Source organism: Haliotis asinina, chromosome 5 (genome assembly GCF_037392515.1).
Source record: "Haliotis asinina isolate JCU_RB_2024 chromosome 5, JCU_Hal_asi_v2, whole genome shotgun sequence".
Lineage (NCBI taxonomy): Eukaryota > Metazoa > Mollusca > Gastropoda > Lepetellida > Haliotidae > Haliotis > Haliotis asinina.
Genome location: NC_090284.1, coordinates 74,342,168 through 74,356,262, shown reverse-complemented (window position 1 = coordinate 74,356,262; position 14,095 = coordinate 74,342,168). Strand labels below are relative to the sequence as shown.

At 41.9% G+C, this 14,095-nt stretch overlaps 1 protein-coding gene across 3 annotated transcripts in view; it reads left to right on the top strand.

Annotated features, from left to right (window-relative positions):
- Window positions 1-588: 588 nt before the first annotated feature.
- The window catches only part of LOC137285266 (netrin-1-like), a 53,969-nt gene continuing 40,462 nt past the window's right edge, over window positions 589-14,095 (top strand). Inside the window, exon 1 of one of the 3 annotated variants that reach the window (XM_067817581.1) lies at window positions 589-2,171. In XM_067817581.1, the coding sequence (XP_067673682.1) occupies window positions 1,139-2,171 (1,033 nt within the window). In that variant the 5' untranslated portion in view covers window positions 589-1,138. The remainder of the gene's footprint in view (window positions 2,172-14,095) is intronic. The other 2 variants (XM_067817580.1, XM_067817582.1) reach the window with 2 other exon arrangements.

Here is a 14,095-nt window from a genome sequence, read left to right as displayed (position 1 = left end):
AACCGACTAATTTTTCACCCATTTGCAAGCTACCTGAAAGTGTAAACACACCTCGATATAGATCTGTAATCACTTTAAACTTGTTGTATTTCGTTGTAGGTGTGGTATAGTGTGTGCAATGGGGAGGGGGCCAGGCTGCGTTGGTCAAGCAAACGTGGAAGCTCAAGACGGGGGACAGAGGTCTGGGAGGGGTGGGCGTCGGTGGGGTGGGGGGATGTGTCAATCATGTAGCTATCAACCTTGAGCTGTCGGTTACATTGTAATCTGAGTCAGCATACCAGATACCCCGATCGACAACTACTATCAAATCTCAATTCGGATTAAAACACACCGCGTGGACCCATCATATTTCTTTCGACATGTTAGTCAATGGCTGGTAAAAGAATGGAGGCCAAGCGGTGAATGGACACTGGTAATTAGAATTGAATGACACACAGCTTGAATAGTAAGGGGCGGAGCCAACGTGTGGCCTAGCTGTTGGGCCAACCCCTAGAGTCGGCGTGCAGCTACCCAGGACCAAGGTATAGTCAGTGAGTCGTGCCAATCACTGCTCTGTTCCTCGTTCATACAGCCACAAATTAATAGAGTATCGGTCCAGGCATTTGGCTACTACGCGCCGAAGCAGCGAACACCTATAGGACTACCTATCAGCACGTTAGACCACGGGCGTGAAGGTCCAGTCTCTGAGAATTACGATCGAGAAGTAGATAATTAACAGCAACAGTGTCACAGTATTTGAGGCCACAACATCGCGTAGAGCGCGTGGGGATCACAGTTTAGCAGTCTCACGCGCGTGGTGTCAGATCCTCCGGCGTCTGTGTCGGTAGCATTATTTCACTCTCCCCCGTCGGTGTAGGAAGGGTTGACACGTGCCCCCTCAATGTAGAGCTGTGGGAGAGAACATCACAGAACGTGTTGGGATTGATACAAGTAACTCCCGCCCAATGTGAACCGGGGCATTGCCGTAACAGAGGCATCGCAGGAAGAGTGAACATCTCAGACGAGGATTATAGCAGCTCTGGGATTCCTAACCGGGCCAAACAGGGGTACGGTGAATGCTCCACACTACTAACTCTCCCGATCGTGGAGCGAGAGTGGGATTTTATTTGTGAAATACAACCCTGGTGTACCAAACACCATGCGTGTGTATATCAGGACTTGTCGTAGCACTTGGCTACTCCGGGTACACTTAGTGTTGGTATTCTGCCTGGGGTACGTGTGTTCCGCTGGTTATATCAAAATGTTTGCGGGTCAACAAACTCCACCTGATCCTTGCTACGATGAGCATGAGAAACCCAAGAGGTGCGTTCCAGACTTTGAGAATGCTGCTTTTAGTAAAGAAGTGGTAGCATCGAGCACCTGTGGTTCTCCGCCGAGCAGGTATTGCAAGTCCACAACGGACAACGATGCGAAGGTTATCAGGAACTGTTTTATCTGTGACGCGAATCACCTCAAGCGCAGACACCCGCCGTCATATCTGACGGACCTCAATAACCCGAACAACCTCACCTGCTGGATGTCAGAGCCGTTTGTCCAGTACCCCCAAAATGTCACGTTAAACTTGTCCTTGCACAAAAAATACGAGCTCACATACATCAGTTTACAATTCTGCTCTGCTCGGCCGGATTCTATGGCAATCTTCAAGAGTATGGACTATGGTAAAACATGGATACCTTTCCAGTACTACTCTAGCAACTGTAAGAAGATGTACGGCAAAGATGCTGTCGCTGTCGTCACTAAAGCCAACGAGCAGAAAGCTTTGTGTACGGAGGCGTACAGCAACATCGATCCCCTGGGTGGGGCCAGGGTGGGCTTCAGCACTCTGGAGGGACGACCATCGGCTCTGGATTTCGACAACAGCCCCGTTCTTCAGGACTGGGTAACCGCCACGGATATTATGATTGTGTTTAATAAATTAAATACCTACGGTGATGAAGCGAAGGATGACGAGGGGGCCAGGGAGAGTTACTACTACGCTCTGAGCGACTTCGCCGTCGGTGGCCGTTGCAAATGTAACGGTCACGCTTCTCAATGCATTCCAAATCGCGATGGGAGATTGGCCTGTGACTGTAAGCACAACACGGCAGGGTACGACTGTGAGAAGTGTAAGCCATTCCATTATGACCGCCCGTGGGCACGGGCCACCCCCGGAGAAACTAATGAGTGTGTCGGTAAGTTCAATATTCATATTTTTCTTCCATTCTAACTTGTTGATATTCATTACAGGCGCAACAACATATACTAGAGTCTAAACATGGCTGAGTGGAACTGTGAAATACAGAATACATGTAATATTATGTCCATTTTTTACCAAAGAATTACTTGAAAATAACCTTACAGGTTATTTATATGTAGACATCAAAATAGCAAAATATCTTTAAATACTCAAACATATATTAAACTAACTGATGAGTACAAAATATAAATAAAATATTTCTAACCATAATTTTATCTTCAAAAACAAAAGAAGAACTTCAACTATAAACAAAACGCTAACCGAAGTTCAGGCATCTCATCAAGTGATAATATAAATATATAAATCGACTCTGTGGTTCTTACCTCCATTTCAATAAGCCGTTCTTCCAGCGTGTAAAAAGGGTCGTAACGATAAACTTCTCGAAAAATCTTAAAAATGAAATATTTTCTTATTTTGTGATATGTAGCATGATGCATTCTGCCAGCAGTCCTTCATAGGCACCTATCAGTCATATTTTGACTTGAGTTTTTATATTACAGCCATAATGTATGAGAAGAGTGTGTAAAATTTGTAAGTCGGTTTTAATGCGAAAATGTAGAAAGGTTCTCAGATGTCTCAGTGCACAACGTTCCGATAACACCTGTTTTCGGCTTCTCGCGTTTCTAAGAGATAAATCTTCCACGCGGCGTTTCACTGGAGCGAGCTGTGACTTCAACATTTTCTCCTGTACAGGGTGTACTTCCTTCCTTGTAGAGAAGAAAAACAGAAAAGCACAAACATGAATTACATAACCTGCGTGTACGTTTTCGAAATGAACTAGTTTTTTTTATCTAGATTTGGATGTTGGATTTGGATAGAGTTGGAGGAATACGTATTCAGTGTGAGCTGGATGTGGCGTTGTGAAAACAATCTATGTCGAATGGCTCTATGACAGGATGGCGAACGATAAAGCACCTCGTGGTATTGACATCATTATAGGAGTGTTAATGGGGTTTTTGCAGAACGAAAGTCGTTTATTCAGTTTTGGGGTTGGGTTAGCACCTTATCGCATTCTTTCGCCATTGGCAGAAATAACTCGGAATGGAAATACCACGTTGGTATTGTCGAAATCTCCTCCACAGCAGCTTAGAAAGAGATTCACGTCATAAACCGCTTGAAACGGGAACATTTGAACTGTAAACCTAGTTGCAAGGTTTACATATTCCGTAGCATAGGTATTTACTGTCTTGAAAATTCACTAAAACACAGGGTTCCACAAACAATGGGGATTTTGATGGGCGCGATGCACGTGTTGTGTACAGCGCGCGGCAGGCTGCATGCCCGCCCGCATCTGCTTCACCAATAACCGACACATCTGCTCTGGGAACCACATGCATACACAAAGTGTAAATTTTAACAAGCAAACATTTCATATTTTTTGTACCGGAAACAGCAAAGGCCCTTGGAGGCCAGAGGATGACTTGTATTGCGTTAAGGAAACGTGACCCCTCCCTCATCCACTTCCCCCACCTTTCCCCCGTACCCACAAGCCGTTGAGATTTACACACCGCACCCAGGCTTTCTATAATCTCAGAATCCGATTCCCGCAGTATCAAATATTTATATGTCATTACAAAATCAGAGTAATAATACTTGTTTCAATTCTTAGTTCTGTCGGGTCATTTGTAAAGAAATTAGTGGAAGTGACTGAGGAAGATATTTTTTTCGTAATTTAATTTGAAATTTTAATCAGAAAATAATGTTGTTGCTGCAATAAACCACAGCGCTTGAGTTACTCTGAGCAAAGACATTCCTCCGGAGATACTGATGCCAATATTTCAATACGCCAAACTAATTACACGGATTATGGCACCCATCTTTCTCATATTACCCCCACCCGCAGCTACTTCCCGCACCCCCAGCCCTGACTCCATGTGCAGATCTTACTACTGTGTCGTGGTGGAATCACACGTGCGTGATAAGCTCTCAAGGGACAGAATATCATGTGGTGACGTGAATGTCATTTACTGACCCCGATGCGTTGTGCTCGGGGGTCGGGGAGTGGCACAGTTGGGGTTGGGATCCGTGCAGAAAGGGGTAAGGGTATTGTACCCAGGGGGTAGGAAGTTGTGACATGGGAGCTTGATAATATGTAAATTAAATACAGTTTGAGAATGCGATGTCACAAATGATGGGAGTTTAATCTCTCAAACACATGTGAAATTAATTTGAATTCAGTTTAAGAAAACGACGCCCGAGTTGTTTATCATGTAATTACTTTTATGAAAGATTACATTCAGTTTGTTCCAACAAATCGTAAATGCAAAATGAATGATGCATTCTTATTTTTACGTCTTTCCCATGTCATATGCTAGTTTCAGATTTAACATTAAATTGAATTGACAGTCAGTGCTACTGACAGGTTTGAAAAAAGAAGTTTGAAAAATCACAAAGCTGTGTCTGCCAAATAGAAACTGGTGAATATCGGATATTCAGAAAAAAAAATTATGCTCTTCATATATATTCGAGTAAAAATTAGATGAATGCTTTTGCTGAAAAAAAGTGGAGAAGTTTAGAACGAACAATGAGGAAAGGTCAAACATCCTCTTGGATGTGGGGTATCTTGCTTGCAGTTACAAAGGTGGGGCAGAAACAATGGCGCAAATAAACACATTTGGCTGTCATGAAACCCAGTCCGAGGTTACACAACGGGGCCCAAAACAGTTTACAACGAACACCTCTACTTCCACAGTTTAAACACTGTGAACAATTTGTACGAATTTTATCGACATTAGAACATATCATGTCCCATCTACTCGAGAACGCGCGAGGTTTATACCAGATTAACCGGATATCGGGCGTAATTTGAGTGTGTGATCATTATAATCCTGCATAAACGTTGTAACTCCGAGAGGCGAGAGTAGATGTCCCTGTCATACAGTGGCCTTATTTTATTAATGACCATCTTGTATTTCCCCTCAACACTGCTAGGGTATGCACATGCGTGTTTGCTATGCTAGATTATCAGCGGAGGTGTTAAGTTCATAGCTCCAACCTTAGCAATTCGACATCATTGCTCGTATCTGGCGCGAATGTGACCAGGGGTCGTTGCTTGCCGAGCGAACAGACGCTAAAACAGCACGGAGGTGAACGTAGCGACTGTGTCTCAAGCTAAAACAAACAGCGCTGTCTGATGGACTAATTTGTTAAACACGGGGCATTAAATAATCACCCGTGACAGCTGGCTAGTTTAGCAATCGCTGAAATGACGACCTACGTTTCCTCGCGGCGGGATAATCGCCTTGTGGTTGATGCGGTCATTCGGAAGATTCCATCGACTTTCACGGATTTGTTCACTTTGAAAATTATGCGATTCTTCCGCCGGTTTCCCAGCTGTTAAATCACACATTCACAGAAAGCAATCACATTTTACAGATAGCAAAGTTTATTCAGAAACTAGCCATGTGCACTAATTGATTTTGGAAAATTAAGTCTTTCAATAGACTGCGATTTGTTGATGTTAAGCCAAATGAGAAATGTGTGCATTGTCACAGTATTGAACGCTCGGGAGGGACACTGGATTGAGATGACAAGACGCCCAGATGGGACGGACAAAACTCTTCACAGAAGATGACGGATGAAAATAAATAGTTGATAGACAAAGTAATTGGAGTTCTGTTAAATCACCCTGTTTCCAGCTCCCAAACTCCGGATTATCATTCATTTAATTCTACAATTACGCAATAGCCATGCGCGTAATTACAGCGCCACTTGGCGATTACCATATTTGATAATGGGCTACATTCGGTTCGACTAATTAATTAATTCATTTCACTGAAGCGGATTTCATACGTTATTGAAAAATATTTAATATTACGATCAGTGTAAATTTACTTCCATAATGGATAATACTTGTAATTGAAATATTCAGATAAACGCGACTTATTATATTTTGTGACTCATGAATTTATCAAATAATCGCAACGACAATATTTATATACCGGTACATATAATTCTTACAAATATTGCTATATTTTCACCATGTAGCCATGATAATGAAAACCAGTGTATGTTGTATGAATGTAGTGTTTACATCGATACGAATTATGAATAACATATTTTATAGAGTTATTGATATCTAGCTAAATCAATTATCAAACTTCCGAACCAAATATGAGAAAATACTCACGTTTATATATATTATTTTGGTTAAAATAAATAGTCAGCTGTGCTTGTGTGTGAAAGTATAACAGTATTTCTCGGTATAACATCCTAAAGGGCGTTGAGCCGGTATCATCCCATCCAAGACTAGCATTTATACACTTGTTTATTACATGTCACAAGAGAGTATTCCACCAATCTAATTTGTTGAAAAAGGCCGGTTTCTGTTACGTTCTGCCGAAGGAGTTTTCTGTTTTCAGCATTCCACGTGAAGCAAGCGTATCATCCGCCAGAGAAATCACTCTTGTTCGTTTAACTTGAGAAGGAAGGTTACAAAAAACCAAGCTAGTCCATGTCGTAACAATGCATGGAGCGTAAACCGAGATCTCCGATAGTTGGTGGATTTTCTCCCATTACCACTGAACAAATGCCTTACCACAGACCTAGAGAGAACCTTGCCACCCTGGCAAGGGTCGGGATTCACCACATGACCCTCGTGCCCCATCCCTCCCGACCCTGCTTATTTGTCTTGTCTAACTTCTAAATCGTTTAGTCAAAGATGATGGTCCAATTCAGCAAACAGTGTATGGAGTAAGGCACATTCGGTGAAGGTCAGTGTTCTGGAAAAGAGATGCTACCGAAACACTATCAACTGTACCCCTGCCCAAACTATTGAAGTAAATGGAAAATGGATTTTTATTTTAACACACTTTTTAAAATAATTTCGTCGTTTTTCGAATGTTTTAAGTATTTGATTCCTCACAATGAAACGCTTCACAGAGACCGATTTTTCTTCTCGGGAAATTCATATTTAGTGCTTGAATATAACACTAAAGAACATACTAAAGAACATGTGACAAAATCTGTCTCGTTGTCCAATACGTCACAAGCATATGACAGGTCCCATCCCCATTTCCACCTCCACCCCCATCCCATGCGTGGCGAAGGTCAGAATATTTCAGTCCACAAAATCCATGTTTCCACCATTTATTAATTGCAATACCTTTGATGGCTATTTCGGGTATTTTATTTTGTAGGGCGTAGTATCAAATACTTAACTATTCAGTACTGCCAGTTCACAGCGTTCGAGGAAGACCCGCCGCAGACCCAGAACACCACGTAGGCTCGCTTTTCTAATTGTCGTATAATGAGTTCAAATGACTTTAGGAAGTCGGCTTCCTTCCTCAATACGCTGCGATACTCTTTTGATTTCTCGTTTCACACCCAACATGTATTCCACCTAAAGCCTTGTTGCCGGTATTTATTTAAACCGCAAGTACTCAGAATGTTACTTTGCAATTTCGGAAGATATAAAACACCTGTGTAAGTTGTAACGTTCCAGTTGGCAGTAGGTTTAGGTGTAAGTAAAGGTCTGGTTTTTCGGTAAACATTTTCACCATGGGACTGTGTACTCGTTAACCCGGGATTATCAGTCTGTAGGAAAATGTGTTTGCAAGTACATTATACACGAATATAACATCTTCCACCCGTATATGACGAGAGTAATTTGTTTCTCGTACTGTTTTGCGTTTGTCCTTCATCGTATAAATTCGCCTTTAGATTCATTTTAGTGGGTTCCCCATAGTTTTATTTGTACAGAAGGGTTATAGGCGAGCGAGATCTGTGCATGACAGAATCCAAATAATTTTTTAAACTATCTAAACACCTATGGCTTAGGTAGTACTAGGCTTATGAGCAAAGTTCAAGAAAGATTATTGTAGTATGGAAGTGAAAGCGGACACATGAGCGTTCCGCATTTGTCCCGCCTGTTCGACCATCACGATACCTTCTAACACAACCACGACAATCCCCCATAATTTGCACCTAGATGTCGGAAACTGCCGAAAACGCTTACGGGAATATCCGATGTAAGTGGATTGGAACCCGAACTAACGCGACAAATGTCTATACTTGCCGTGTAATTCAATTAATTCCCGTTGGTGAAAAGAACGCTTTAGTCGTTACTGGGACTGGGGAAATGCTTGGATGTTTAAAAGGGTTTTAGACACATTCTTTGAATATACTGACAATTGAATGCACACGTGGTAAAATAGTTTGAATGCTCTCAGAGTGAACGTAATATTCACGTCTTGTTTGTAGCTGAAAGGAAGACACTTAGTTGACTACGTATTTACCATTTTCCAAAAAAATTTAACTCGAATCTCGAAAAATGAATAAATGAAATCGATATCTGTTTGAGGCCATGGCGAAAGAGATTCGACTGGATGTAATGTGCAGAATAGCCAGTACATCAAGCAAGCACGGGAATAACCAAATGAATATGGACACCGAATGTCGGCTACAAGGTCAAGGTACACCAACTGTACAAGTACTAGTAACCTTGCTCCAACGCTATAATGAATGTTGAGCCCGTGGACGTATATTAATTCTATCCTCCTAAGGGGCAAGTCTATATAATCGGACAGTACAAAGTAAAGACCCCAGTCTCTTATTTATTATACTTAAGAAATAATAAATAAAAATATCAGTTTAACTTCAGCAATTCAGTGTTATCAGTCACCGTTTCATTTCCCTGTAAACAAGTATCAGACATATGAATATCATGCAAAACAGGCTCCAATGGCATTCGAAGGTATTAAGGCGGTTATACTGACTGTTTACTTGTTCATATCACTTCGAATTACGCTAAATATTCTGTGATCAATGAAACTTCTTGTTCTACGAAACATCAATGTGAATATGATATTGATGAGATATTCTTGTATCTCTATTATGCGTTTTATTTCCGGCACGACTAGAGTAAGTTTTAAAAGTGCGAATCCCGTGTTTATGGTAATACCCACATAGTTGTTGTTTGCGAGTGTTTGGTTTAAAAGCAGGTCGATCACACTGAAGAACTGTCCACGAAGGACGCAAACATATATTCGTCTGTGACTACCATAGAATAAACCTTTGAATCCAAACCTGTAATGACTACCATTACTTGCATTATGAAGACTAGGTTCTGGCTTTTCATAGCCACCCCTCAACGGTTGTTGCTACGGGGAGTCTTTCCGTTTCATCGGGATAAAGAGGAAATTAATACTGATAAAACACACTCAGGAACATTGCCTGCTACGAATAGGTTCTGACTGGTTTCGTTATTTCGCTGCGATGCGGGAATACTGAAAGTAAATGCACATCTTCCGTCTACTCACGTCACAAGTTTTTAATATTTGTAAAACTTTTAACAAATCTAATATCTTATGTATTTTAGCTATTCAGAAGCGTCTTCCACTCAAGACCAATACCTATTACAACGCGTGTAATTCAAGGTTAGAGATTTATGACGAAAACCCTTGACCCCACAGCAGAAAACAGTATGGAGTAGGACAGCATTGCTTTCAGGTGTTAAAGCAGACAGAATACGCCCCTTGAAAACTATCTTAATAAATCTTGCTCTGTTGATACGTCTGTACCTACAGACATGGGAATGGCTTTAACCCTGTCTTCCACTACACACAGGTTACAGGTTTACAGGGAACCAGGCACCTTACAGCTTTGAACTTCGCTCGGTAGCTTTAGATTTGGCTGGAACATTCGTTGGGGTAGTGTTTACTCTGGGCACAAACCCGACTCAATCTTAGCTTGTTGTGATAGGGAAGAGTTATATGGCTTTCGGTTCTGTCAAATCAGTATACCTTCGAGAGGGGATTTGGCCGCGTGTTGGCGACATAGCCGTGCTTTATCGCCCTCATCGTATCGCCTGGATAAATAGCCTGTTGACAACAGAGGGCCCGATGTATCGACATGACGTTCCGAACTACATGTGCTGGGGTGAGGAGAACAACAGGCAAATAGCTGCTCATTCATGGGGACAAAGATAGCGGTACATGAGTATCTGTGAAGACTGGACCACGTCTTTTGGTATTACATCAGCAATATTACGATGAGATAAGCCAAGACTGATAGCCACACATTGTATCATCAATATGTTTCGAACCAAGATCCAGGCGGACGCTTTAACTACTCAGCTACGCGACTTACCAGATCTCCAGTTGATGTGGAAGATATAGGAATATGAGCGTCTAAATACAACCTGACTTTTTCAAGGTTGCAAAAGTTTCTTTTTCTCAGTATTAACCAGTATTAATCATGTAATTAAATGAAGGTTATTTATGTACATATTTGCCCGCATTTTCAGGCAATTATGTTTATTGCGCGTGCTACAAGTAGGGCAGGATATTTATTTAATTATTTATTTATTTATTTATTTATTTATTTATTTATTTATTTATTTATTTGAATAATTAATTCATTCATTTATTTATTTATTTGAAAGGCTCGTGATTTGTTAGTTATCATGTCACAATTCCAAGGTAAATGTGTATCTAGGTATACGTCTTTGTTAAAACTGAAACGATGGTTGGCAACAACTTATATTCCGCTTCCAACTGAATACGCTATTGCCGCGAAAATGTGACCCATATGACACGATATCGTTATACTTGGTCGGGGCGCAAAGATGCTCGGTCTCAGCCCTGCTAATGCATGGATTAACTTTTAGCTTTAAGCGTGGGCTAATCACTGTTGCACCCTGCGGGGGATGTGCTCCACCGCTATATACCTAGCCATTATATCCACAGTACCAATTGATATTCGATTAAGGGTTCAAATGTTGAAATAAAAGGTCACATCAACGTAAAGGATACGATATTCGGAGATGAATACCCCATAACAAAAGACGAGCGCCATTTGCAATTTTATGTCATCGTATTTAGATTCGGCGGGGAAGATGCCCCTTTGATGCTTCGCTACGTAAGTGTATCACCGAGATCCGATTCAAGCGGTCTCTTCACCGGCTTGGCTGTTCTCCGGGGCTTATAATTAACTGCGGAATCAAGTCTGTTTACTATAAAGAGAAATTATCAACTATGCCATCTCGTTGTACACGGAGCTAAATCAGTAAAGCGTGGAGTTTCGCACCTTGACGCAGGCTGCAGATTGAACGGCTTGTGAGGCAAGGCGATAACATCTCGATCCGTCTTTAAAACTAGTATCACTTTTACATCTCGCCCGCTCGTGAAGATAGCTCTCCAAATATACTGTTACCATTAGCACTAGTTACATATCGACCGTCTGTCGTGTCGGCGGTACACGAAGACGGATTCATCCTTGCTTTTTAGGCGAGATAAGAATACACATTATTAGCAGAATTGGTACCCCATGCCACTAAATGGTCAATTCTAGTGATAAATGTAGAAATGACCAGATTTACGGTAAATTCTCTCCTGTAGGTGCCAGAGGCCGTTTTGAGGATGAGAGGGTAAGTATGCTCCGCGTCAGAACATAAATCTGTTAGACGCTCTTATCGCAGGCTATATCTGTGAGTAACCAGTGGTGCAGAAGAGAGCAGATTACCATTAAATGCTAGAGTTTGTTCATTGACTGGCAAAACAGACTTGCTATGACTACTGCAAGAAATCAGTTCAGCTCTGTGTGTTATGGCCTATAATAACATAACCATCTCGGAGGTGGCAACATATTCAATTGGTCCAATGATCTTATCTTCTCACGGTTTAAGTATATCCCTCGCCAATACCACACATCTTGATTTGTCTGAGGCAACACGTTCTCTCTATGGATTATTGTGTTATGAACATTGTTGGGAACTGATGTGTTTCAGCACTCGCTGTGGCTCTGGGTTTAGCTTTCTCTTGGGAATTCATATCGAGTTGGCGATGTTAACTGTAGGAGAGCGTTGCCATTGATTCCAACGTGAAATGGACAGCAGTCTTTACTCATTATTACACGTGTACAACACTCAAATGAAGCGTGTTCTTGGTTTAGGTATTGTCCGAAATGCCCCCGTTAGACTTGTCAAATCTACATGTATTATTGACCTCCAGCGTGACGCTAATGCACATCAGTCATAATGCACCAGTAACACCTTATCACAGTGTGTAGAGTGCTCGATTAGGTGTTGCGTAGAATTTGCAGATGTTACAACCCGCTTGTCACAGCATCCTCCCTTCACCCGAGGGCACATGCAGCATCGGCACAGAGAGTGCAACCGTCGTCATCACCAACAGCAATAAATATGCTGATATCAATGTTCAGGAACATGCATCCGCTGTGCCTGTATTCCGTGCATATTCCCGCTTGTTTTATCTTGACAAGACACGTTTTCTCTAAGACTCTCCCCGTGACACGTGATAGTTCTATATGTTACGTGTACACACTTCTCATGTTTGTTTCCGCGCATTCTTCTGTGATAAAGTGCTGTATGTTCTCCTATACAGACTTATCTCCATAGTGATGACATGCCATGTACATTGGAGGTGTTGATGATATGAGTTGAGAATGTACTTTATTCTCGGGTCAGGTTTTTTTCTGTTCGCTCTTTCCCTTTTCCCTTTTGAACAGAGTATAAACAATGGAACCTTTCTATTACAATATCTCTTTCGTGCTTTCGTACAATGGAGGTTCTTGCCACAGAAACATAGAGCGCTCCAGTTTGGTCCTCTGTCTGAGCCGCTGCTGGAGCCTTTGCTCGCCGGAATGTGCAATGTACGGAGTTCAGCATTCAGAACAAACATGCCTCAGATTACTCTGTCCGTTTCCCCGCTGCTTTTCTTGCCGGTTCCCCTCGGGTGAGGGTAACCCAGTAGTGTAAACGTTCGTTCGTCACGCTAACATTCCAGGTTCGAATCCGAACTTGAGTACATTTTGAGAAGCCAAATTCTTCATGTCTTAAGAATTAAGCCAGGGTTATAATGCCTGGTTTGTCAGTACAATCACCTGGTGGACATGGCAAAGATAATACTCATCAATGGGAAGAATTATGATGTTACAAGACCGGAATGAACACATTTTTGGTTTGGTATCGTGCCCCACGTCATAGAAGGGTGTTTATTTTCCGACTGATTTTCAAGATTTCGATGTTGTCATCTATTTCTTCCTCTACCTCTTTCTTCAGATTTATATCTCATTCCGTTCTGCTTTCTTGCATTCTGAGATGATCAATAACTTTCGCAAGCTTTTTATCACCTGTTTATGTGATATTTTGACACATACAAGCCACGTGTAACTCCAAAAGATTATTGCTACAGTGTATCAGGAAACACTTTCAGTGGTTTTTCTCTTGTTTCCGCAGCGATATTACCGTATAGGTGAAGACGTTGTCTACTATATCTGCGTATCTCATCTGCTTGCTACTTTAACGATGACAAGTTAGAACACCGTGATGATACGCAGAAAGGAGAGCTTTAAACCCGGAAATGTTCTTTCGCAAGGTTCCAGCCATTGCTAAAGCTGGCTGTGGGTCACAAGGGACGACATTAGAACGCGGAACGCACGTGCGGTGATGGTATCTCTTCGGCGCCCCCGCAACATATACATACCGTTGACGCACATCCTGAAATACAGATAATAAGCAACACAAATATCAGCATTATGCTTATAATGAAGGGCCAGAATCCCCGGGAGGGTGAAGCGGGATTTGGCCCACCTTGTATTTGGGCGATAGATTGGAAGAGTAGGAACCATCAAAGGCAATTCCTGTCTCCAGGCTGAATCAGCCACGAACGTTATCTGGACTGGCACGGCGTCAAACAGGGTAACGTCATTTGTACAGTTGAATATTGGGAGACAGCCAGCGTTTAATTCAATTGGCGCAATTTTCTTCTGCCGTTTAATATTGTGTTTATTGTATCTGTCTTGTATGGAGATCATGGTGATATACCTTATTTTCTTCCGTGCGTTGTTTTGAGGACAGAGAGTGAACCGCGTTTAGACTGCAGACAGTTATGACCTGGA